The 26800-nt window shown below is 31.7% G+C and overlaps 3 protein-coding genes and 1 long non-coding RNA gene across 4 annotated transcripts; 2 read left to right on the top strand and 2 right to left on the bottom strand.

Annotated features, from left to right (window-relative positions):
• Positions 1 to 5: 5 nt before the first annotated feature.
• Positions 6 to 1922, bottom strand: LOC109121228 (uncharacterized). The gene is made up of 2 exons (XR_002028700.3): positions 1731 to 1922; positions 6 to 285 (listed from the first exon to the last, which is right to left on the bottom strand). It is a non-coding gene; the product is annotated as an uncharacterized lncRNA (long non-coding RNA).
• A 729-nt stretch (positions 1923 to 2651) lies between these two features.
• Positions 2652 to 5724, top strand: LOC101266882 (calcium-binding protein CBP). The gene is made up of 5 exons (XM_004249170.5): positions 2652 to 3436; positions 4760 to 4806; positions 4922 to 5097; positions 5204 to 5222; positions 5322 to 5724. The coding sequence occupies exons 1-5, from the start codon at positions 2761 to 2763 to the stop codon at positions 5424 to 5426; spliced, it is 1023 nt and encodes a 340-aa protein (XP_004249218.1). The 5' UTR covers positions 2652 to 2760; the 3' UTR covers positions 5427 to 5724.
• Positions 5725 to 6761: 1037 nt separating this feature from the next.
• On the top strand, positions 6762 to 10870 carry LOC101265974 (eukaryotic translation initiation factor 3 subunit E). Its single transcript, XM_004249167.5, has 8 exons — positions 6762 to 7122; positions 8175 to 8329; positions 8501 to 8728; positions 8860 to 8981; positions 9440 to 9659; positions 9978 to 10120; positions 10303 to 10440; positions 10534 to 10870. The coding sequence occupies exons 1-8, from the start codon at positions 6912 to 6914 to the stop codon at positions 10631 to 10633; spliced, it is 1317 nt and encodes a 438-aa protein (XP_004249215.1). The 5' UTR covers positions 6762 to 6911; the 3' UTR covers positions 10634 to 10870.
• Positions 10871 to 11309: 439 nt separating this feature from the next.
• On the bottom strand, positions 11310 to 13797 carry CKX7 (cytokinin oxidase/dehydrogenase-like 7). Its single transcript, NM_001257979.1, has 5 exons — positions 13164 to 13797; positions 12798 to 12925; positions 12085 to 12345; positions 11731 to 11993; positions 11310 to 11637 (listed from the first exon to the last, which is right to left on the bottom strand). Exons 1-5 carry the CDS (start codon positions 13795 to 13797, stop codon positions 11310 to 11312), a joined length of 1614 nt encoding a protein of 537 aa, NP_001244908.1.
• Positions 13798 to 26800: the final 13003 nt, after the last annotated feature.

The raw sequence follows: 26800 nt of genomic DNA, 5'->3' as shown, positions 1-26800 counted from the left end.
GGTCATGATAGCAATTGTCTATTCTTTTTATTGCAGCTTATTATATGAAATATGTTTAGGAATGTTTTACCAGTTTCTTTAGTACAGGAAAACAAAGTCGGAGCTCGTCCAAGCTAGATCCATTCACTCTCAGCTCCCTGCAGAACAGGACATAGTGGCAATATCGACATAGCTGGTGTACTCGGTTACATGTGCATCAAATCGAAACAGATTGCCTGATGCATTTTTCACTGCATTTTGTAGCTCAACTTCATTATCATCATCAATGCTCAAAACTACATTTTCCTGGCATAGGAAGTTGAATTGAGGCGCAATATACAAAAGAACAGAATAAAAAACAATAAAAATAATGACTATATAAACTGACTCGAACACCAAAAAAACGAACCTTGCCAGTTCAAGTAAAAGCATTACCAAGAGAATCAAAAAATAAAAATAATAGGAACAAAGATGCCAAGATTAAATACTAAAGAAATCATGACAGAGCATATAAAAAGAAAAAAAATTGAACAGTAACTACAACAAAAATAATACGATAATCAATTACTACAAGAAACATTAACTAGTAATAGAAGAAACGACATGAGTAACACTACAGCTACTAATATAAAAGTTTTTAGCCTGATTGCTGATGCCGCTCATTTATCAACTTAACTTATTTTAATCTGTTTAAATTCAACTCAATCCGCGAATAACACGAAATGACATGAACAATACTATGACTACTAGTATGAAAGGAGTTAGCCTATTATTAACTTAACGTATTTTAATCTGTTCAAATTCAACTCAATCCGCCTATTTAACGTCCTAATCTACCTGCAAATACTCAACATGAGCATTTTGTGAGAGGATGTCAGCAAGAACTCTTTTTTTGACCTCATCAACATTGCTAGTCACCTCTTCAATAATCTCAAGGTCCTTTTTGTAATCATTTATGTTTTTTTTTCCATAATAAAGATGAAAATTTGGTAATATACATGTATCAAGTGGAGCTTTATATAGAGGAATTATTTGTAAATAGATAAAAAATATATATATAATGTATCTTGCCCAAAATTTATTCCTACTTACCTTTTTATATCAAGATAGATGCATGTTCATATCAAGTTATTAATAATATTGAATATTCACAAGATCAAAAACAAATCAAGCAACAAATTTCACTCAATCAAAAATTTCCATAAGAATAGCAATCAAGTCAAGTTAGGCAGTATAATAGTCGAGAGACGAATAAATACTAGGTAATTCTTCCTTTCTATTCTAGTCAAAATCGACAGTAATTTGATAATATCACTAATGAGAGCTAATTGATATCCCATCAAAAAATCAAATTAATAATGGTAAGTAATTCTCATATATCAAATCACTTGATTTTTGGGATGATATGAAATTCGATCACATGCTTAAGTTTAGAGTAGCATGATTGAAACTTCTAAAAACTAAAAAGTAGTTAGGTGTAAAACAATATTAAACTCATAAAAGGCTAATTTGACGAAATATTTTCATTAACTTAATCAATTTTTCGCCTCCTCGATAACAAGAGTACTCTATCAATTACATTTCTTAGCCGATTTGTGTTTAAAATCAGTGTTTTTGATCTACGAAATTATCAAAGTTTTAATCAAAATAGTGAATAATAGAAAAACATAAATTAATTCACAAAACTAAAACCTGCAAAAATATATCAGAATCGGTAAGAAATAAAACAAGAAGAAGATCAACAGACTTACTGAATGCACAATGTACCCTTAAGGATATTATTCCCCTCTAATATCCCATGATAGATGATCTCAATCAGTGTATTGATACCAAAAGTTGGTGTCAGCGACAATAAAGCACATAAAGAAACTTTGTACAGAAAAAGAAAAAAATTGAAGAATCATATTTATAGCCAAAGAGAGAGAGAGATCTTCTTTCCAACCATTTTAACAATTAATAAAAGTGCTTTTTTATTTAAACACATCTATTTTTCTTCCATCTTACTCACCTAATTTTTTGGTCATAATTCTAAAGTCAAACTACAAATATCAACTTCTCGTGCGTGTCCACTTAGGTGCTTTTCTATCGTAGTCGAATTTATAGGGATATCGGTTAATAATAAATATTTATTTACTTCTTCACCCCTCCCTATGCAGACAATTACGATAATACCTTCTGCACTTTAAATTTCTTTTCTTAACTATTCTTCATTTTATTTATTTATTTATCTAAAGTATTATCCTTTTCGTTTCAAAATAATGATTTAACTTAATTTGACATGAAATGTAAAAAAATAAAATTAATATCTAATAGCGTGGACCTAAACTAAAACCATATAAAATATACCAAAAAAGAAATTAAATCATCTTTTCGAATTTCATATCTAACGTATCACTCTTTTCATATTAAATTTTACTTCAATATTGGATTTGACCACATACATCCATGTCGACTAAGAATAAATATGTCAACTCTACATAGAAGTTTTTTTAATTTATAAAAAAATAATTATTTAATAATTGAAATATTAAACACGCGAAAAAGATTAAAAAAAAAAAAACCAGTAGTAGTATTTTGTGTAGTCTTTGGATTTGCAAAATCCGCGGTAACTTAACTAAGAAGAGAAGTGGCAACCGCGTAAATAATACCTAATTCCAGGACCTTTCTACTTGGTAGTAATTTATATGATTTGTCTATTTATAAAACCACATACTTTTTTTTTATCTTTTTCTAATTTACAGAAATTTATCTTTTTAATTTTCTCTCTCTAGCTTTTCAAAAATGTCCGGTTACCCGCACAATGTTCCCGGCTACGGTTACGGCCAGCCACCGTCATCTCAGCCGTACTCCTCCACCCCATACGGTGCTCCACCGCCGTCTTCAGCTTCACCTTACGGTGCTCCACCACCGTCTTCAGCATCACCCTACGGTGCTTCACCATCACCTTACGGTGCTCCACCATCACCCTACGGTGCTCCACCTCCTCAATCTCACTCCCCTTACGCTCCCGTTCCGTCTCCCTACGGCGCCGGAGCACCGTCTTACGGTGATCCGCATAAACCCCCAAAAGAGAATAAACCACAGTCTTCATCCCCTTACGGTGGGGCAGGGGCTGGGTACCCTGCTCCACCTCCTTCGGCTCCGTACGGTGATCCGAACAAACCACCGAAGGATAGCCACTCACAACCGTCTGCTCCTTATGGTGGATACCACGCGCCACCTCCTGCTGGGCCTTATGGAGCTAGTAGCCCTTTTGCATCTCTTGTGCCGTCTGCTTTTCCACCGGGTACCGATCCGAATATTGTAGCTTGTTTCCAGCTCGCGGATCAGGATGGGAGTGGGTTAATTGATGATAAGGAGCTGCAGAAGGCGCTTTCTTCGTATAATCAGAGCTTCAGCTTGAGGACTGTTCATCTGCTTATGTATCTCTTCACCAATACCAACACTAGAAAAATCGGTAATAATCTTAATTCCAAATAATTGAGCTCAAAATTCACTTATGAAATGTTTCAGTGTTTGCCATGTATTGTAGAAAATGATCAGATCGATGATGAATTTCGTGCTGAAAATGTTAGGTTGTGTACAATTATTAATAACAACATGCAGTATACAGTTGATTTGTGACTGAGGGTGGTTGAAAAAGGTCATTTGGAGTAATCTTTCGTAATAAAGAAGTAATCTTGATCAAGACTTTAGGGGTTGCTTGGTATGAGGGACGAAGGGTAACAGTTATGTGATTATTTTATCATGCATTTGCTTAGGAGTATTAGTCAGTCCCACAGATAAATATATGGTCGGATAACTAATCCAGTGGGATATCCGAGGCATACCTTATACCAAACAACCCCTTATGGTTGTATTGGTGGGTCATCCTTAAGTGTATGTTGGCCAGGATGATATGACTTAAACAGGCCTATAAGACTTTGATATGGCCATTGAAATTCCTGTATGAATTGTTCTTTATGTCCTCGTCCAGGATTAGGTGGAAGTTATTGAGTTTGTTGTTCCTTGAGTTGATGACTGTGTGGCCATTTTATGTATTCTGAATTGGCGATGTAATGAATCAACGTCATCAGGGAAGAAAGGTGTGAAAAGACCCTGTTGGTCCATCAATGGGGGAATGTAGGGTGGGATTTCCATATAAAAAGAGAAATAACATTTTCTTAGCATGGAGATCTTACATAATGCAGATTGGACGTTCCTACTACTTATGGAAGTGGTGTTCTCAATTGAGCAATATCTAGCTTAATTTAACACTGTCTTGCACTATTAGTTCTCTTTGGAAGGAACAGAAGCAAGTCTTTGACAATGTGGTGATAGCGGCCGAACTTCCGTTTAGACTTCTCTCTTTTTTCCCCTCTCTTCCTTTCTCCTTCCTTTTTTGAAGTTAGAATCTCTTTAGACCATGTGTTGAGCCATTAGGGTGGCAAAACAACTACCTACATAAGATGCAACTTTGTATATTGATAATTCTACGCAGAAACTTTAGTTTTAGCATCTAGTAGTAAATGATTGTGTGCTAACATGTTCGCCAGACTTCCTTTTTGCTCTATGTTTTTTCAAGTGGAAAGATGAATGCAGAACTATTCCCTTTTTGTTCTATATATTTTTCATTCCAAATGTTATTGGTTTTTGAAGTTGATCAAGAGTATGGTTTAATGATGTTGATCGAATTTGAGTTGGAGATATACCTTAACGAAGCTTTGTTCTTTCAATGAGCCTATAGATCTTTCCCTCTTTCTTTTTCTGCCTGTTGATCTATTTTCTGCCCTGTAAGCAGGTCCCAAAGAATTCACTTCAGTGTTCTACAGTCTCCAAGAATGGAGGGTAAGTTAAAGAATCTTTTACGGTTAGCTTTGCACTTCTTTGTGTTTTCCGTTTTGCTTGGGAAAACAAATCTCCCTTTCTATGGAAGTTGATTGGAACTTCCTGTGTAATGCAGGGAATTTTCGAGAGATTTGATAGGGATAGGAGTGGAAAAATTGATTCATCTGAATTGAGGGACGCGTTACTTAGCCTGGGATATGCTGTATCACCTTCTATCCTGGAATTGCTGGTCTCCAAGTTTGATAAAACTGGTGGAAAGAGTAGAGCCATTGAATATGATAACTTCATTGAGTATGTTTCTGCATCAATGCAAATCTTTCTTCGTATATATCTTCTATTTTGTTCTATGCTTTGCTAACTTTGCCTTTTGTTCTTCCGTTTTATTTGCTTGATTCAGGTGCTGCCTCACCGTTAAAGTAAGCTTACAGTAACTTCGTATATTCTGGCATTCGTGTACCATTCCATTTTATCCAGCTAGGTGTTTTTTCTCACATACGCTCTCATTTCTTTTGCAGGGGCTAACTGAGAAGTTCAAGGAGAAGGATACTTCATATTCTGGCTCTGCTACGTTCACTTATGAGTCGTTCATGCTAACAGTTTTGCCTTTCCTGATTGCTTAGAGACGAGGCATATGAATTTCACAATTACGGGTGGTCTTACTATGATTTACCAGCTTCGTTTTCGTTTGTTTTCAGTAGAGAGATGTTTGCTTCTGTTAGTTTTTGTAAACAGTTTCCAGGGTGAAGTTGAATTACTTGCTTGTAGAAGTCTAGTGTGTTGTAGAGCAGTTAATGGGCTATCAAAACTAAATCCTTTGTGTTTCTTTTGATGTGTTTACTATTCGATCATGACTACTTTAAAGAGTATTTGGTTCGGCTTATTTTAGAAAATAAAATATAAACAAATCTATTTCAAGGAGCCCAAAAGTCTACTTTTATCTTTATTTTAAGGTTAATAAAGGGTTGTGCTTTATTCATATGGAGTTTATTTGGTATTGAATTACAAGACTTTTCAGAATAATGTAGCCCTATGAATTAAAAACAAGAACGACAAGAATGATAATACTATTAGACCTCTTATCAAATTTATGCATAGTGATCTTTAATGAAAATAATTTTTAGCGGGATAAAATATTGACATTAATAAAGAGTGTTAAAGTCACATGGGCATTAGATAAGTGTCATTAAAATTAATATCGTTAAAGACTTTAGGAACATATAACGATCATTAGTTGGAATATGCTCTGGTGTTTTTTTTAGCCATATTTTGCCACTTTGGTAATAAAATGCATTCAGTTGCCCAAAAAAATAATTTAAGATAAGTTGTTTATTCTTTTTACTATAGCATGTGAATATATGGAACTCATCTTTATTTTAAAACTACTCCTAGGAGTAGTATATAGAGTTCAAAAAATGATAATCGAATATTATAAAATTAACATATTCGAGTGAAATTGTTTTGATGAAGCACGTTCACAGGGTCAAACAAAGATGGTGATAGTTAGTAATGATAATCGTGAAGTGATGACTATAAGTGATTGATTATAATTGTTAAAAATGAAGGTAATAATTGACGATATTAGTAAAAAAATGACGTATATTGTTATTGAAGATGGTTAGTGACATAGTATAATAAATAATGGTTGAAGGAGGTTGCAATTAGAGATACTAAGATTATTCGATAGTAGAAATAATTTGATGGTCATCGTTCGATAGTGGATCGATTATAAAAATTAATAATTATTGATAATAGTTAGCGTAATATTTAACAATATTATTATGATAATACTTTTACCTTATTGTTTTTAGAAATCAACACTTTTGGATTTTTTTAAAAATTCAATCAAACAAATTATTTTCTATCGTAAAAATCAAAACCAAAACAAAAAAAAAAGAAAAAGAAAAAGTAGTTGTATTGAAGATGGGGTTAAAGGTAACAATATTTAAAACCCAAGGGGGAGTTTCAACATTATTTATTCCTTACAGCAAAAAAGACGAAACCCTAGAAATCTTTCTTCTACCGATCCACTTCTCATCTTTTCAGTTTCTCTGGTTCTGCACGGCGGCGAGTTTTGTGGTTGCTATCTCTTACCGACAGTAGCAATCATGGCGTCGAAGTACGATTTGACGCCACGTGTAGCGCAGCAATTGGACATTCACTTGATTTTCCCGTTACTGGAGTTTTTGCAAGAGCAGGGATTATACCCAGATGAATATATACTCAAGGCGAAGATTGAGCTGCTTAATCACACTAACATGGTTGATTATGCTATGGATATTCATAAGTCTCTCTATCATACTGACGATGTGCCTCAAGGTATCATTTAATTTTTTCGCTTCGTGTTTCCAATTGATTTTTTTGTTTATTAATCTTAATACTTGTGCTTTTTTTTTTTAGCAAAAGGGGTTTTTTTTTGGGGGGGTGGGGTTGTGAATTTTATGGATATTGTTTATACAAGTTGTCTATGTGCTGTTCCTCAAGGTTATCTCTTTCCCCCCTTTGTAGTAGTGAATACGCATTGATTTGTGTGTTGTGTGGGGTGGGGTTGTACGTCAAGGTTTCTCTTTCTTTCCCTTTGGTATGAATGCCCGTTGATTTGTGCCCTTACTGATCGAAATACCTTGTGCCCTTTTCAGCATGAAGGTTTTCGTGTGTGGTGTGGGGTTGTTAGTTTTAATGGATATGGTCTCTATAGAAGTTGTAGAAGTTGTCCTTCAGGTGTCTCCTGTTTCCCTTCATATTGGTGTATGTTTACATATTGGTCCACGTATTGGTGAATGCTTATTTATTTGTTGCTTCACTTAATGCTTTTGCACTTTTAACAAAAGGTGTTCTTTTTTGGGGTGGTGATATGGTGGTAGTTGTAATTTTGATGGTTCTGGTCTGTAGAAGTTGTTTAAAATTTATTCGAAGGGGATAATCTGTATAGTTGATGTATAAGAGTAAAAAAATCTGGTGACTTAGCAGTGCCCTTTTTAGCATAGAAGTTGTTTTCTTGTGGGGGTATTGTAATTCTGTTGGGGCAGTCTCCGTAGGTTTTCTTTGGAGTTGTCCCTTGAGGAATCTGTATAGTTGTGATCAGATAGAGATTTGATATGGGAGGCAATTTTGACGTTGTTGTCTGGATTTTCTGTTTGAGCTTTACAGTAAATGCATGCAATGTATGTAGATTAAAACCTTCTTGGTGTACTTAGATAAGATAAACTGTTGGTACACATACGTGTCGGTACAGAGTCTAACCATTTGCGACTTGCCCTCAGGGATTCCTCTGTTATTAAAAAAGTTTAGTTTGAGCAGAAGTGATTTTGGGAGTTCCTTTACATGTTTAAATTCTGCACTGTCTTTATAATTGCCGTTTGATTGTTCAGAAATGATGGAGAGGAGAGCCGAGGTTGTGGCAAGGTTGAAAGCACTTGAGGAAGCTGCAGCCCCATTGATCACTTTTTTGCAGAATTCCAGTGCTGTGCAGGAGTTGAGAGCTGACAAACAGCACAATCTTCAGTTGCTCCAGGAGCGGTACCAGGTGCATAGATCTAGTTTGATTTACATGATATAGAGTTCCTTCTTCTTTAGTACTTAATGTTGTATAATTAATAATATACTTGTTAAAGGGATCACAAACAGAAGTTGGTCTCTAGCTAATTTTGTGAATATACATTTTTTATTTTAGTAATGCTCTTACAAACCTGTCCAGATTGGTCCGGACCAGATAGAGGCATTGTATCAATATGCCAAATTTCAGTTTGAATGTGGAAACTATTCTGGTGCTGCTGATTATCTTTACCAGTACCGAGCATTGTGCACAAACAGTGACAGGAGCGTCAGTGCATTGTGGGGAAAGCTTGCAGCGGAGATACTAATGCAGAATTGGGATATTGCACTCGAGGAACTCAACCGCTTGAAAGAAATTATCGACTCAAAGGTAATATTTTGCATATATTGAGTCAACAATCTGTCTGTTTGAGTTAGTCTTACCAAGTTGAGTATCCTGTAGGAAAAAACTGAATGATCCTCAGTTTACCAAGTGTACTAAAAGTGTCGCTTGTCTTGCAGAGTTTCTCTACTCCGTTGAATCAAGTTCAGAATAGAATATGGCTAATGCATTGGAGTCTATTCATCTTCTTCAACCATGACAATGGCAGGACACTGATCATTGACCTGTTTAACCAGGACAAGTATGCCAACTGTACTTTAGTTGCTATTGCTTATAGATGATTGTTTTCATTTGCTGCTTCATTTTAGATTTCCCCATCCTGTTTGAGCTAGGCATTTTTTCTGATACTATCACCTACCGAGTATGATGTAGAGAAATATTTTAGGAAGCTCCGATTACCTAGTTCTTTCCCTTAGTGGGAAAATGGAGAAAACTAGATGAATTAGAATGAAACATGATCTGGAGGGTCAGGAACACACTGTATTTCTTATTTGCATACAGCAGAATTATGTTTGAAATATAGTTTTCTTATTCCAAAATGTTTGAAATAAATATTGCTCTTCTTTTGTGGTAACATACATTAAGACAGTATTCTTCTTGATATGTCTCGATTAAAGTAGCTGTTATTTTTCCTTTTGTTGGTATTCTATGGATTTACATCTTCCCTTTGAGCTTTTCTAAATCATTGAAGTCTTGCAGATACTTGAATGCCATTCAAACAAGTGCTCCCCACTTGCTGCGGTACTTGGCTATTGCATTTATTGTCAACAAAAGAAGAAGACCTCAATTTAAGGACTTTATAAAGGTTATTCAGCAGGAGCAACACTCTTGTAAAGATCCCATCACAGAGTTTTTGGCATGTATTTACGTCGACTATGATTTTGATGGGGCACAGGAGAAGATGAAGGAGTGCGAAGAGGTAAGCTTTTGTGCGTAGCTTATCCGCTTTGATGCATGGTCACATCATAGTTGTATGATTCATTTCTTGCATATCAGAAGTAGAAACTGAACTTTTCTTTAAATAAGTTGTAATTGACTTTAAGATGATATGATATATGAAGTGAAGATTGTATTTTGGAAGTATAAGCGCAGGACTCTTTGCAAATATATGCAAGTTTTGTAGACTTTGGACATGCTAGTTTCTGATACTCGAAGCCAAGTATCTTTAGTATAGCCACTGAGCTCTTCCCGTCAGTGCAGCTCTTTTTACTCATTTTAACATGGAGGCTATATGCAGCTAATATTGAATGACCCATTCCTTGGAAAAAGAGCTGAAGAGGGCAGTTTCTCCTCTGTGCCATTGAGAGATGAATTCCTTGAAAATGCTCGTCTTTTTATCTCTGAGACCTACTGCCGCATTCACCAACGCATTGACATGGGGTATGTAGCTAATTCTTCAAAGTTACTTTCTAAATCTATTTTGGGGTTCCTTCCCACTCCCCTTGCCCATAGTTTTTTGTAATATTAGGTATACCCCTTTTGTTTGTTACCTGTTGAGAGGGCTTAAGAAAGCAGAGTTGTGCCCATTTAATAACCATTTTCTTTCATTTCATAAATGTCAGGGTTCTAGCTGAGAAGCTTAACTTGAACCTTGAGGAGGCAGAGCGATGGATGGTGAATCTTATCAGGACCTCAAAGCTTGATGCCAAGATAGACACTGAAACCGGGACAGTTACAATGGAACCAAATCAGCCTAATGTGTAAGTTTATATACAGATGTACCTTATCGAAATGTTCAATGCGTTGACCCATTTTAGCATACACCTGATGTTTATGAGCATTGTCATGTTCAGGTACGAGCAGCTCATCGATCACACCAAGCCCCTTTCTGGACGCACGTACAAATTAGTCAGTCAGCTTCTTGAACATGCACAAACACAACTTGCTAGATAGTTTGGTTGAGGACATTAAGCTCGTGCCAATTTTGCATTGCTCCCGTACCTGATTAACACCTTTATATTCAAGAATGTTGCTTATGTTAATTCCTGGATTTCCCTTGGAGGAAATTTTGAGATACATGATGAATTATACATTAGTTTCTTTTTTATCTTGTGTTGTCTCCATTGGAAGTGGTATGCCTTTGCATTTTAGTACTCGTTTTTGCCATGAAAAAATTTGTTTTAGCTGGAATTTGCCAGGGCATTTTGTTTCATATGATGCTTTACTCTTCGCTCGTGATCACTTAGAGCCCTCTGTTCATCAATAGGTACATAATAAATCTAGTGTCCATTACAAGGCGATGTCAATGCATTATTTTTGGTTAAATATTTTGGAAAATCAATTCATCTATAGATGACAAATTCAAAAAATGAAGTTTATAAGTGACGTTTCATATTTATCGTCTTCCTACCCTCCAATACATCTCATCTTCAAGTTGGATAGCATTTATATGATACGATTTGCTCGTCTACCGGGATAGGGGAAAGGAAAATGTACAATTGTTTATCGAAATTCTTCACCTAATAACCAGATTTTCATAACATATAGGGATGACAATGGGATGTGATGGAACTTAAAACCTCAAAAATTTTTAACCCGCCCCGTCCCACTCAAGAATGTACATTTGTGATCATTCATGTTCACAGTCTGCCGTCCTTCTGAAAATCCTCTGTCCTGGAGCAAGTATAGCCAAAGGGTCATATGTAGATTTCCTCCTAGCAAATGTATCCCAATGAGGACCAAAATGATGCTTCCACTCTTCCTGAGTCTTGTGATTTGGCAAATATTGTTTCATTCCAATACGCGTTTTTTCACAAAAACTCAGTATTCTGTTGTTTTGATCTATGATGTGTTCTAGTCCATCTTTTCCTGTTGAAAAAGGCATAGCAGATGACAGGAACGCGATGAGGTAGAAAACATCTTCATCAGGTGTAACCATTGATGTTCCTTTTCTCCACCTGAAACATAGATCATTCAAGATATATATAACTGTTAGGAAAACGCGTATCATTAAGAGATTTGTAAGTTGTGAAGAATCAAGAATGTAGTACTTTGATTTGTTGACAGGGTAGATGAGTAGAGGACCATTGCTTGTATCAGTAAGAATCTTTCCGAAAACTTCTTGAGCAAATTCAAGAATCCTGCTTTTTGGTATTAGAAGATTTAGCCATGGATGAGGAACATCCCATAACCCCTTCTCTTGTAGCTTCATCTCGGAGACATGAACTCTATCGAGGAACTCAACGTAGGAGACTTCTGATAGAAACAACGTTGATCGGATATAACTCAACTTTGATAAGAGTATATCAATGTCCTGTAGTAATTATTTAGGAAACAAGGTCAATATTTTACTGGAGTTATCCGAAACCTGGAAAAGTTAACTGATTTTGATGTGTTTTTTTTACCTGATCAGTACTATATGTGTCCTCTGGATTGAAGTATTTCGCAACTTCTAAACAGAATAAAACTCTGCCTTCTGAACTAAAATTACTAGCTTGAAGTGGATCTTTAGGATTGAAAGTAGACCTCCAGTTATTCAATAATCCAGTGCTGTTTATAATGACGAATCCTTCGATATAGTCAAATGTACTCTGAGATGATATCAAGTCCTCTTGATCATTCGAAAATGCAGCAAAATCTGAATACAATACTCTGATCCACTTGACCTGTCAAGTAAATAGTTACAGCAATGCTGAATGAGCTTGCTTTTCTTTTCATAGGGTCCTCAAAGTTGGCACCAGTTTTCATTTCGACACTTTAACTGAGGTTAGTACCTATCGAGCACTCACAACCTTAGATAAAGTCACAGAAAGGGATGAGGTTGGAGCGTTTGATAGGTAGTGAAATTAGTTGATATGTCAAAATGAAAACTGGAGCCAAATTCTATTGACGGTGCCTCAGAGTTGGCACCAGTTTTCATTTCGATTAAGGTCAGTACATAGTGAGCGCTCCAACCTCAGAAAGTTAGAAGAAGGTTGAGGTTGGAGTGTTCGATAGGTACTGGCCTTAGTTGAAGGCGTTGAAATGAAAACTGGAGCCAACTTTGGCGAATCGTCTATATATGTATTTTTGGCCTAAAGTAATGTTACTTCTTTGGGTTTTAGAGTTCAATGTCTACCTGCTTTGGTGCTGTTTCAAGAGCAATTCTTGCCTTAGTTATAATACCAAACTGCCCTAATCCTCCTAGTACACCATGGAACAAGTCTGCATTCTGCTCCTCTGAACAAGTAATCACCTCTCCTTTACCTACAACAAGATAGATATCAAAGGTGACAAGCAACGACCAATCCTGAAAGACGCATTTTTTTCGTCTTAGGATGTCTAACCGTTCACCAATCATACGGGGGGAGGCAGGACACACAAATTAGCTAGAAATCTAAATTAGTTTATAAGCACACCAGACGCGTAGATAAGCCAAAAGAGGTGTCTATAAGCTAGTTTGATCGACTTATAAGCTTATCCAAACGTTTGTTCACGAACATACCAGTGACAACCTCGAGTTGGTAGACGTTATTGATCTGCGGTCCGTGCTTAAAAGCTTGTCCACTGATTCCAGCATTAGACAAAGTACCACCAACAGTGAGGTGAAGATAATCAGTCCAAGATTTAGGTGCAAGCCCAAGTTTAAGACTTTCATGCAGAACATTTATCCAAAGCTCTCCAGCAGAAACATCAACATAAGACAATTCCTCATTAATCTTGAACTTCATTTCTAGTTCTTGAAGTGATTTCATATTAATAACTAGTCCTTGATAAGCTTGAGCTTGGCCTTCTAAAGAGTGTCCATTGCCTCTAGCAGCAACAGTTAAGTCTATTCTAGTACGGATTTCGAAGACATGTTTTAAGGTGGATGATATATCAAGAACTGATTTTGGATACAAAATTGCTAATGGAAGGAAATGACATCTATTGCCAAAGTCTTTAGCTGCATGATTTAGTTTTTCAAAACTAAGGTACCCTTCAAGTTTTAGTTGTTTCAATGATAGACTTGAAGGGTTTGCAAAATGATGATTACAACATATGTTACTTCTATTGTTTGAACAAATGAAGAGTATGAATATAAGCAACTTTAGAAGTATATGCTTTTGAATAAAGAAAAATTGGGTTGGTGACTTCATTTTTCCAATATATGTATTGAGAAAAAAAAATGTTTTTGCCCTTTTTTTGATAGTATAGAGAGTTGTTTGAGTGGATTAAGAAATAAAGTGGTGAAGAGAATATATTAGGGGAATATTTGAGATGTCATTGTCAATGTTGGGCACTTGTGGTCAAGTATTATCATGTTTTTATTGTTTGGAAATGGAAATGTATGATCATATTATTGGCTCAAATTTTCTTGATTGAAGAGGAAAGTTTCACCTATTGTTATGAGTTAGATTTGAGATTGAGTTAGGCTCAATGTCGATGTTTCTTATACGTGTTCTTGATTTATCTGATATTTGGGCCCACTCTTTAGATGTCGGGGCTGAGAGTGTCAAATTGTCCTACATTGGTCGAGGCATTGAGGTATTGTCACATTGTATGACCTTCTGTGATTTTCACCTCATAAGCTATCTAGTCTTTGGGTCGGGGTTGATTTAATTAACACGTGTAATATATTAGTACTTCACACTATATCAAGCGTTGGGTGTGCGTGGCCGAGAATGTTAGATTGTCTTATATTGGTTGAGGTAGTAATTAAGCTATTGTCTCCTTATATGGCCTTGTCCAGTACTCGCCCTATGAGTTATCACTATATCAAGAGTTGGGTGTGTGGGGCTGAGAGTGTTAGATTGTCCTATATTGATTGAGCTGGTAAGTTGTTGTCTCCTTACATGCCCTTGTGCAGTACTCGCCCTATGAGTTATCACTATATCAAGAGTTGGATGTGTGGGGCTGAGAGTGTTAGATTGTCCTATATTGATTGAGCTGGTAAGCTAATGTCTCCTTATACTACAGAAAATGGTTTTTAGCGGCAATTAATTAATGACAATATCTCAATTACAGCTAAATATGTATTTTAAGGAGTATTTAGTAGTCTTTGTCTAAAGTCTTTAGCAACATTAGATCGAATGACACTTACCTAATGCTGGTAAGACTTTAGCACTCTTTATTAATATGTCAATTTATTGCCGGTAAAAGTTAATTTTGTTGTAGTGTTATATGACCTTGTGCAGTACCCGCACTATGAGTTATCACTATATCAAGAGTTGGATGTGCGGGGCCGAGAGTGTTAGATTGTCCTATATTGGTTGAGGTGGTAAGCTATTCTCTCCTTATATGGCCTTGTGCAGTACTCGCCCTATGAGTTATCACTATATCAAAAGTTGGGTGTGTGGGTCCGAGAGTGTTACACTGTCCTACATAACATCGGTTCATATATTGAACTGTTATCTTCTTATATGACCTTGCACAAATCACGCTTCATAAGCTAACCTAGTCTTTAGGGTTGATTTTTAACACCTATTATTAGCACAAGCACCGAATCTATGGGGCCGAGAGTGTTCAGTTCTCTCTTTATATGGACTTGCACAATACTCGACTCATGAGCTACCTAGTTCATAGGGTCAATTTGACCTCTATTATTTGTACTTTCCATTGTATCAACTACAATTTAACAGTTTACTGTCTTATTTCTCTTTTGAGCAAATTGAAATTATATCTGCAAGTAAGAATCTTTCCATATTAGGTGATGATATGACAACATTTCATTTATAGAAAAGTCATTTCTACATGAAATTGATAAGTTATATTTTACATTATGTTCAATGAATCATGCTATACATCATAGACACATATATTATTGCAACAATTATTTGCTCATTCTCAACTTACTAGATCTAAAATTTTGAAATTTCTCTTCACATGGATGTGTACTACTGTTTAATATATTGTGTCATCTTCAAAATGACCTTTTTTTTTTTTTTTAATATATAGTCATTCATCCACTAGTACTATGTCAGATATATAGGGATGTTTGATGGATTTTAGTGGTTATTTGAGAGCCTAAAAATGGGGAGGCCCCTACTAAGTTCATTTTGATGTTAGAGTTATGTGTAGTGGTGGTCCTGATTTTGTCATTCCGTAAAAAGACAGTTCGATGTATTAAGTTTTTTTATCCAAAAAAAGGGTCTATTTGTAAGTAGTGTACCCTGTATTTCCGTAGAAAACTGTTTTCATAATTCGAACTCATAATCTCCTAATCATATGACAACGACAATTAATTTTATCAGTTACGCTAAGACTCCGTCCTTTGATCTTTGTCATTATGTAAGAAGCATAAACAAGGTTTTTAGATATAATGGATTTAAACATTAATATAATTATGATTTCTAGGAAAACATTAAAATGGATTTGACCATTAGTATATATTGTGACTTCCAATAGATTATTCTTAACAAAACCATAGTTTATCTAATTATTAGGATGTTATGATTATTTTCTTTGAATATGCATGTTATTTTAGTTTTCAAGTCCTTCAAGCATTGATCATTATATGAAATTTATTGGCATAACTAATCTAAATGCACAGTATTTGAAATTAATTGACCATCTAATATTTAAATTGAATTTACGATATTGAAAGATATATATAACTAGCTTTTCTTAATATATTATTTTTAGACTCGAATCTAATGAGATCTCTGATTAGTCAATTTGAACTAGATATTTAGTGAACGTACCCGTCCAAACTTAAACGGATTGGACATGTGGACTAATTTTGTCAGCCTTATGCATACAAGGTTAAAGAGTAACCTGTGTTATTACTGTTTATGTAGGGGTCAGGCACCATAAGGAAGCATTGCAATTTGCTTGAAATAGACTAATGGTATGTTCAAAAATAACAATCAATTTCATAAGTATAAATTAATGACCATAAAACAATATACCAGGATACCAAACGGAAAAAATTGAATACACAGTGTTCCCTTAAGAAAATTATTTTCCTCTAATACCCGAGATTTAAAGTAATCGATCCTCCTAGGATGGAACGATTCCGTTCGCAAGTGTACTTATACAAAAAATAATGGTGTTAGTGAGGAACTTAACGTTAGCAAAGTACACAAACATTTAATTGTGAAGAAGAAGAAGTTCAAAATTTTTAATTGTTTTAAAATGAGAGGAAAGTTCTCTATTTATATTCAACAAAGAGTAATGCGAACAAATGTTTATTATGTCTTATCAGAAATATCACAACTCTTTTGAAAAGTTACAACCCTTCGAAAATGTATTTTTCATAAAAATCGCAACTCTTTCATAATAGTCACATTTCTCTAACCTTTCGGATACTAAAAAGAAAATGTAATCACTTGTTATGTCATGTAGCACAGAAGAGATGTATTTAAGCTTAGTTCGTCAAGTACATATGAGTGTTTTCAAGTCTCCTAATCTGTATCAAACTTAAAAATATTTTTAATATTTCTCTTTTTGTTTAATTAATTCCAATCAATTTTTATTTAAATCATAAAAATTATAATTGTATGTTCTTGACTATCTACCTAAGTTGAATTTCACAATTTTTTTCAAAGAGCTATATAAGTAGCCTACAAACTAGACAAGCAACACATTCCATCATTTAGAACTAAAAGGTCCAACTACCACAATTTACACTTATCACTTAATAAATTCTACTCTCTCTATTGCGATTTTTGTCGTACATTCAAATTTTGAAATTTAAATAAATTTATTTTTTTTATATTTTTTAAATATAAATTATTGTAATTTATAGTTTTTGACATAATTTATAAAAATAAAATATTATTTTCAATAGTTTGAAATTTTATACATAAATTTTCGATCAAATTTTAATTGTTTGACTTTTTTAAAAGAATATGTTACATAAATTGAAACTGAAAAAGTAACCGTTGTTAGTGGAAGCTCAACTTGTACGTATTGGGGAAATATATTATATATAGTTTCTTTGTTTTAATTTTTTCATATTTTGAATAGATCAAATTGTATAAGATGAACAAGGTTCACTATTGTTTTAAAATTCAAAAGTAATCGCAAAATTAGGATTTCGAGGATAAAAAAAAATTGAAAATGCAAATACATGAAAAACAAATTAAAATGAAGAATTCAATATCCATATACTATATGTACATTAAACATAATTTAAACTATATATAACTAATATATATTTTCTCGAAAGAAACTCAATTAAACCTATGTGACAACAACCCAAAAGAAATAGTCAGACTAAATTTGTATGAATTTGGCAAATGGCCTCAATGATGTAATGGTCTCATGTTGTGGTTATATCTGTCGAAACGAAGTTAAGATTTTGAGTTTAGAAATGTTAAATTCTAAAAAGGTAAAATTATTAGATTCATAATAAATTAGCCATACATATTAAGTGAATTTGTTGAACGTTAATATAAAATCAGCATCAAAGCTATTCGAATTTTACTAAATTTTATAATTAGCATGCTAGTTCCGCACTTGACTATAAGACAAACACCCAAAGTTATGATAATTGTTATATTTTTCTCTAGAGACAAGATAATTACATATGTGACATTTTCAGTATAAATCGTCATCTAAAATCCATCACACTCTAAATGGAATAATATTAATAGACTCTTTTATCTTTTTTGGCCTAGATCCTATATATGTATGTTAAAGAAATTTAATTAGTAAATATATAAAAATGTTAAATTTCAAATCAACTTAATTAAGTGCACTTGATGTCACTACCAAAAATTTTAAATCTACATAAATTTAAATCTTCAATTTATCTCAACTTAAAAGGAAGATTGTTTACCTGTCAAATCAGATCGGAGTGAGCCAAAAAAATATTTTGTAAAAAAAAACTAAGTGTCGATAATAGAATTGTGTGTAACAAATTTTAAAGTGATTAAAAATAAATTGCAATCATAAAAAAATGATGAAACACGGATATTCTATCGATAAATTGTGCTTTTCGTACGCGTAAGAGGCTACATCTTGATTTCTTGATAAATATCGCATGAATTTATAGAATTTTCAAGATATTTCTTCAAGGAAATATATATTACCTCATAGATACGTATTTGAGTTTAGGATAAAGTAGCATCCAAAGACCCTAACTGAAATAGAACTCATCTTATAGAGTGTTACAAAATTTTGATATCTATAAAACTAATATTCATTGGGATATGCACAAGTACCCCTCAACCTATGCCCGAAATTTTATAGACACACTTATACTATACTAAGGTCCTATTACCTCCTTGAACTTATTTTATTAATATTTTTCTACCCATTTTTTGACCTACGTGGCACTATCTTGTGGGCCAATGCTGGTTGAATTTTTTTTTCAAGTTAGTGCCACGTAAACTGAAAAGGGAAAGAAAATTAGTTATAAAATAAGTTCAGGAGAAATAGTTACTTAGTATAGTATAAGTGTGTCTGGAATTTCGGTCATAGGTTGAGCAGGTATTTGTGCATTTTCCCATATTCATTATAGCAAGGGCGGATCTGAAAAATTTAGTAAAATTTTATATATATATATATATATATATATATATATATATATATTTATATATATATATTCCAAAGAAATCATTCCCATTTCTTGAATAATGAATATAAAATGATTGGTTTCTTGATTTGGTTGAATTCTATTTCTAGGTCACAGGATACTTTTAGAAAAATTTGCCTGTAATCCACTAATTGCCTCATCAGCATAATATATAAAGACTGGTTTATATTTTTTCTCATAGACAACATCATTGTGACTATGATACCTTATTTGACCTAGTAAATATGAAGATAGATATATATTAGGTGATTTTTTTAGTCTGTTTATCTTTAACAAATAAAAGTGTTATTGTTATTAGAAAATTGTGATTGACACTTACACTAATTCTTCAATAGGAGAATTATTACTATAAGTTCAAATTAAAAAAATTTAAGAAAATTAAGACATTTAAAGATATAGAAACAAGTTTAAATGACAATAATGTACGGAGTTTTCATAAACTTAAAAGGTTTAAACAAATAACTAACCAAACTAATGTAAAAAAACAACTCCTAGAACCTGAAAATCATTGTACCAAAACTATACTAACGACAAGTCTAAAAGCAAGGAGTACAACCCCACAACTAAACAACATCTTAAACAAATAATCTAAATTCGAAAAGAGTGGAGTAAAACAAGAAAGATACATGACAGCCTAAAAGATCTGGCTCACTTTTGAATTTGGTCACGCTCAATAGTCACCTAGTTGAGGAAATCTCAAATTACAAATTACAACTAAAAGATCTGGCTCACTCCAATTTCGTCCAGATCTGAACTAGGCTAGGAAATCTCAAATTACAACTAAAAAAATTTCTGGCCCCAATTCTTTTTCCATTGACTTTTTCCCAGCGACGAAAATCAGATCGTTACAGTTTCAATATTTATATCGATGGGAGATAGAAAATATCTCTTACAATTAACTTAAATATATATATTGATCCAAATATCACCGTCATAAAATAAAAAAATAATAATTAAAAAAAACAAACTCTATAGTCAATTCACGTATTTATTTTCTGTGGTATTAAAGGAAGCAAATGAATATTATCTTTTAAGAACTTACTGAAGGAGCAAAATTATCAAGTACTACTTTAGAATAAAATAAAATTATGGAGGTATAGATATTATTGCTTATGCTATTTAAGAAGAGATAATAACTCAAAAGAAATTAGTTAAATTTTAATAAGACCAAAACAATACTGATTATAAAAAAAAAATACGTATTTTATTTCTTTTTTACCATTTTATAAGGTCACTTAAAAGAATATCCTCATCAAGTTCATTTCCAATTTATAATATTGTCTGCTTTAGATTCATATGATTTTTCTTTTTAAAAAATAAATTAATTAATCTAGAGTCATTAGTTACGATATATCAGTTGTTAAATGAAACCAATCGAAAGATACTTTTAATACGATATCGTCTATCAGCTTGGATCAAGCGTTTTATTCTCCAAAAATCCTCACACACCATTAAAACATAGCTTCACCTTATTATAATATGTAACTTTGTATTCTCTTTTGCTATCAATTTGGGATTTTATTCACGTATCGAACACTATTATACTATGTTATAATTTTGTATATTTATTTTTTTAACTATTAATACGAGATTTTATTCACACTAGCTAAGCAACACAAGTTGGTTCCACTTGTTGAAGTAGTCAACATATTTTTGGTGGTTGAAACTGTAAGTGTTTTTTTAGGGTTTATATCTGCCTTCCATTCTCTTAGTGTTTGGAAATCAAGTTGGCAATTTGGTCAGAAAGATTCCGAATATATATATATATATATATAGAGAGAGAGTCATCATTTATTCACATCGAATATTTATCGAATTTTATATATAGTTAATATAAATAATTTTTCATATCGTCAAAAAAATTATATATCTTTGTATTCATTTGTTTGATTGATATATACATCACATACATATAACTTTTTATGGTTTTTACATTAAGAAAGGAAAAAATATTATCTTTTTGAAGATGAAGTCAAGTATTAATAATTTCATTTTTCTTTTTTATGTTTTATATATCGATTAATAAATGGGGGTTAGTATTTATTGAATGGCCTTATGCTGACGCAAATTAAAAAATATTATAATATCACGAATTAAACGTTTGTCTTCATGGTTTTATAACTTATAATATTATAAAATATGTTATTATCACCATTAATTCATTTACAATAAGTTGGTGGAGGGAACTACTAAGAGATTTATGTACCCCACATAAAAATAATATCAAGAAAACTTTTATATTGAAAGCAACTCAAGAAGCTACCAAACTACCTAGGGTTGCTAATAATTATCACCACGAGATCACTTATTTAGAGGTTTCGAATTCGAAATTTGAAAATGAAACTAATTTTTTGATGTAGAATTACGCTTCTCCAATGATAAATAGCATTTCTTTTTTTAGTGAGTTTTATATAACGTGAATTTGAATTAATCAAATCAGTAGATACAGACAAATACCAGATAATTATTATACGAAAAAACTAGGGATATTGTTGATTATGACTTAGTGTTTTCCCATAAGACCTATATGATTGGATTTAATATGCTATAATTTAGGGTAATTTTTTTTAAATTACTTTTGGAGTTTTGGTGCAATTTCATATTTTTCTATCCCCTCTTTATCTCATCTTTCCTTATCTATAAATAGAAATATATGTATAATTGTGTAATAGACTGGAATCCTTAATCAGATTTAAAGATCATTAAAAAAATAAATTTTATTTTTGCAAGATTATGACTCATAGAAATCTAGTTCATGATAGGTCAGGTCAATTTATGTTACAATATCTAAAAGATATTCAATAGATTTTTCTTTTAGCCAAGTTAATATCGTTAAAAATAGAGACACTAAAATCTTTACTAACATTTATTTAGAGTGTTGATTATAGATGATTATATTTATAATTTTCATTTAATATAATATATTGACAATTATATTGTTGCTATTAAATCCTTTATTTGTTAAAGTTGTTTTATCTAAATATTGAGAATTAATTACCACTACAAAAAAAATAATATTTACCTATTGAAATTTCTTATAGAAAATGTCTAGCGGTTATTTTTACGGATATTTTAATTGAATAAATGAGAAATTATTAATAGTAGTATTTTTCACATGAAAAATTTAGAAAATTTTTCAATATTTAAATAAGAATATGTTATTTTTCCAATAAGATGATTCGGTAAAAAATGGATGAAAAAGTTATTGTTTTATAACACAATTTTTTCATTAATACAATTAGAATGTTTATATTTCTAAGGGATCCTTTGCTAGTCGGATAAGAAACAAGTTACTTGTGTATTAGTTTCTACTAACTTGCATGAAGTTTTGTACGTATATCAGAAATAAATTGTTCATGTATAAAATTAATACGATATTTAGTTAATAATTTCAAAATTTGCATGATTAATACATATATATATATACAAACTATGAATAACTAACCATTACATAATTAATACTCACATGAAATAATATATAAATACATTCATTACTAATCACTATATTATTATTACTCACATAACTCTAATCAGCTTCTGCAAAGAGTGTTTTGTGAGGGATAAAATATGCATTAAAGTTTGACCAATAAGAGCATTGAGAAGGCTTGTCAAAAGTAGATGTCAGATAAAGATATTATCCATTTTGAGACATAATAATATTAAAGGTACATGTGACTACTTTTAGCAAACAAAAAATAGCCATGTAGAGAAGATGAAGAGACATTTTAAAAGTTTTAAATTGGTAGGGCATGAAATCCAGTTAGTTAATGGACATGGTAATTCATGGCACATATACTTTTATATACAAGTTGTGTGTCAATACCAAGTTGCTTGACCCCCCCCTTTGAGGAACTTCGACCACTGTTTGAGTCTTTGACAAGTGGATGTCTAGTACTTATATAGTACATACCACACTGAGAGGGTAGTTCAATTAATTTTACGGAAAAAAGATAAACATATCTCTAAATTATCGTAAATAGTATGTTTCTTTGTCATATTTTTGGGATATTGATGCTCTTGTCATTTAAAAACTAGAGCATGTATGACTTTCACTCTAACAGAAGACTAACTAGGACGTGTGTTGTAATTTTATCTGTAGACTCGATATTTAATGAATGTCGGATCGGTGGATAAGTTACGGAATGTGTAATGTCCGTTAGTATAAAGGGTATATATGCTTTAGTTTTTTGGACAGTAAGGGCATCAGTGTCACGAAAGTATGATGGAGGGCGTTTGCATATCATTTACGATAGTTCGGAGTATATTTAGCATTTTTTGCTTAATTTTATAAGGTTAAAGGAAAAGACTTAAATATTATGTTATCGAGTTTTAAGAAAAGACTCTTACACATCATTCATTAAAAGTTTGATTTATTTATGTCATTTCGTTTGAGAAGGGGCTTGTCCACACCATTATTTGATAATTGAAAATAGTTCGATTATGATTCGATCACGTCATTAATTAAATTATTTTTTGAAAAGAAAAAAAGACTCAAATATATCTTTGAATTTTGAGGAAAAATTTCATCTATATTTTTTTAGTTAACAAATAATTAATGAAATGAATAAACTTTTTTCCAAATAAAAAATAACATAGATGAACTACACTTTTAACGAATGACAAAAATATACTTTTCTAAAAGTTTGATGATTTATTTGAGTCTTTTCTTATTGTTGAATTAATACAAATGCTCATAAGTCATTCCATGTTTTTAGGGTAATATTTTTAATTTATTTATTAATCACCAAAATAATAGGCTTAATGTATGTTCCAGCAAGATTCTTTTTAATGTAATTGCATTTGAATACATGTTTTTCTTCTTTAAAGACAATTAAGTACATTATTTATTATCTATCATTATTTAATTCTCTCTCATGAATCAATAATATATAATAAAAATTAATATATAATAGAGAAAAGACATAAAAATGTTATTGAAGTTATTCCATATTTACATGAAAATATCTAAACTTTAAAAGTTCGATGATATCTTTATGTCTTTTTTCTATATAATATAAAGACTTTTGAGATATATAATAGAGAAAAGACATAAAAATGTCATTAAAATTATTCCATATTTACATAAAAATATCTAAACTTTAAAAGTTCGATGATGTTTTTATGTCTTTTTTCTATATAATATAAAGACTCTTGAGATTGATAAGTTGCTTTCCATTCTCCACATACAATATATACTAAAGTACTTTGCATGTGCTAGCCATTTTACTAGTATTTTGATAGCTAGAGCTAGCCTTGTTGTTACTGTATACGAGGGATAGAAATGGTGCAAAGCGAGAATAAGATATGACAGAGCAGGATAAATTTTAATTATAACGATTTTAAATATTAATTCAAAAAAATATAATTACTTTTGTTTATATTATTTCTGTATATAGAGATTAATTAAATATGTGATAGAAGTTTAATTAATATTAAAATTTTATTCAAAGTAATCATTAAAAAAAATAGAGATTTTAAATTATAAATCCTCTTATGACTTTAACTTTTGATAGGGCAAGGCGGGGCAAACCCTAGATGAAACTGGGTAAGATAAAATTTGATTTTGAAATAAGTAAATATTCGTAAATGAGTAAAGTTTGACTATTATGATAAAACCTACACTACTATCTTTTTAATAATAGGATGGGATAGGGCATAATAGGGTGCGGAAGGGGAGGAACAGAGGTGACCCCACACTATGGAGAGGGGTGCACGTGCACCAACTAACTTCCGAAAGAACATCTCTCTAACCCAATAATTACCTAACTAATTATACAATCTTTTTTTCAATCTAATATTCCCAACCATCTTAAAATATTATAAAAATCTTATTTTCTCTCTTTATCTCCTTTTTTAGATACATAACTCACAACTCTCTAACCCAATAATTTTTGTGTCCTATTTTCATCAGTAGTTACCTTCATCATTCTATTTTTGAATTTCAAATCTATTCTTTCTGCATTTCATAGATTTCAAGTTCCTAAAGAGATAGAACTATTTCTTCATCAATTCTTATTCTTTCCGGTTCTTGAATTATCTTTTCTTTAAAAAATCCTTTTTAGCTTTTTCATCCACAATTTTTTGATATATTTGATGATGAAAATTTTCATGAAAATAGATATAAACAACGAAATGATGTATATATCGTGTTTATCCTACTCAATATAAATATATTTGATACATACTACTTAATGTATCAAGTTCTACAATATATCTTTAATCTTATTCAAATTTAAAAGGCTACATAGACAATATCAAATCAGTTTTGTGTTATGTATCTACGATCTTTAATGTTTGTTCAATCTTATCCTACTTAGAAGGCTATGTATATGTATATATATATCAAAAAATAACCTTGATACATTAATCATAATGTTCTATAATTAGAGCAGTATATATCAGTTCCAATAATAGGTATTTGATACATAACAGTGACAATATTGACTACTTTATTATGTATCAAATTATGGTAATTATGTAACAACAAACTAACACATAGTATCACAATTCTAACAATCTTAGAGCATGTACCCGAAACATTACAATAACCAATTATACAACTATTCACAAAAAATCGACTACACAACATCTCGAGATCAGATATCCAAAAATCGATTACACAACATCTCTCCAGCCTTTTTGTGTTGTATAAATGTATACTTGATACATTGTAAATTTCCGCTCATATTTCTTCACCTCCAAGTACAGACTAAGGAAGATATTCATGATGTATCTTTTCAAATTTTTGACAATTTTGAATTAAAATTGAAAGGGTCTTCGATAAATTGGGAGAAGAATTTTGAATCTCTATATTTTTTTAATTATTTTGAATCAAAGCTGAAAGATCTTCGATGAACTGAGAGAAGAATTGTGAATCTCAATTTTTTTTGACAATTTTGAATAAAAATGGATAGCATCTTTACACAATTGTATAGGGATAAAGCAACACTCGTGTCTATAATGTCTCAAATCTCCAAATTTTTCTCAACTCATCAATCTCCGAGCTGTAATGGCTGATTCAACTCATCTCACTTTCTCAATTTCTTGAATGCCTCAACAAAATAGAGATATTCACGATGAATCGACTCAATTTTTCAATAATTTTGAATCGAAATTGAAAAGATTTTTGAAAATCTTGGAAAAGAAATTTGAAATTTTAATTTTTTGATGTTGTTTTACTTTGGAGAGATTTATTAGCACTGAAAACAATATTGCATAATTTATGAATTGGATATTTAATTTACGTTTTTGTTTCTTTTTAAGTGCAACCAGAATGGATTTTTTTTCTTTTTTTAATGCAACAAAAGGATTTTTCTTGTCCGAATTAATGTATCCGAATGATGAGTTTATATTTTCAAAAGGTACAAATTTAAAAAAATTATTTTAATAGAAAAAGAATAGGAATATATATATATATATATATATATATATATATATATATATATATATATCCGAATGATGAGTTTATATTTTCAAAAGGTACAAATTTAAAAAAAAATTATTTTAATTAGAAAAAGAATAGGAATATATATATATATATATATATATATATATATATATATATATATATATATATATATATATATATATATATATATATATATATATTGTCATCTGAC

This window comes from Solanum lycopersicum, chromosome 10 (assembly GCF_036512215.1).
Source record: "Solanum lycopersicum chromosome 10, SLM_r2.1".
NCBI lineage: Eukaryota > Viridiplantae > Streptophyta > Magnoliopsida > Solanales > Solanaceae > Solanum > Solanum lycopersicum.
This window is presented reverse-complemented; position numbering and strand designations above follow the sequence as displayed.

Bases quoted from the DNA above. Each gene is read 5' to 3' on its own strand.
- LOC101266882 (XM_004249170.5), top strand. From the start codon at position 2,761: ATGTCCGGTTACCCGCACAATGTTCCCGGCTACGGTTACGGCCAGCCA. The intron at 3,437-4,759 runs GTAATAATCTTA...CCCTGTAAGCAG, and splicing joins TACCAACACTAGAAAAATCG to GTCCCAAAGAATTCACTTCA. The intron at 4,807-4,921 runs GTAAGTTAAAGA...TGTGTAATGCAG, and splicing joins ACAGTCTCCAAGAATGGAGG to GGAATTTTCGAGAGATTTGA.
- CKX7 (NM_001257979.1), bottom strand. From the start codon at position 13,797: ATGAAGTCACCAACCCAATTTTTCTTTATTCAAAAGCATATACTTCTA. The intron at 12,926-13,163 runs GTATGTTCGTGA...ATCTTGTTGTAG, and splicing joins CCAACTCGAGGTTGTCACTG to GTAAAGGAGAGGTGATTACT. The intron at 12,346-12,797 runs GTAGACATTGAA...TTTACTTGACAG, and splicing joins TTGAAACAGCACCAAAGCAG to GTCAAGTGGATCAGAGTATT.
- LOC101265974 (XM_004249167.5), top strand. From the start codon at position 6,912: ATGGCGTCGAAGTACGATTTGACGCCACGTGTAGCGCAGCAATTGGAC. The intron at 9,660-9,977 runs GTAAGCTTTTGT...GGCTATATGCAG, and splicing joins AGATGAAGGAGTGCGAAGAG to CTAATATTGAATGACCCATT. The intron at 10,121-10,302 runs GTATGTAGCTAA...CATAAATGTCAG, and splicing joins CACCAACGCATTGACATGGG to GGTTCTAGCTGAGAAGCTTA.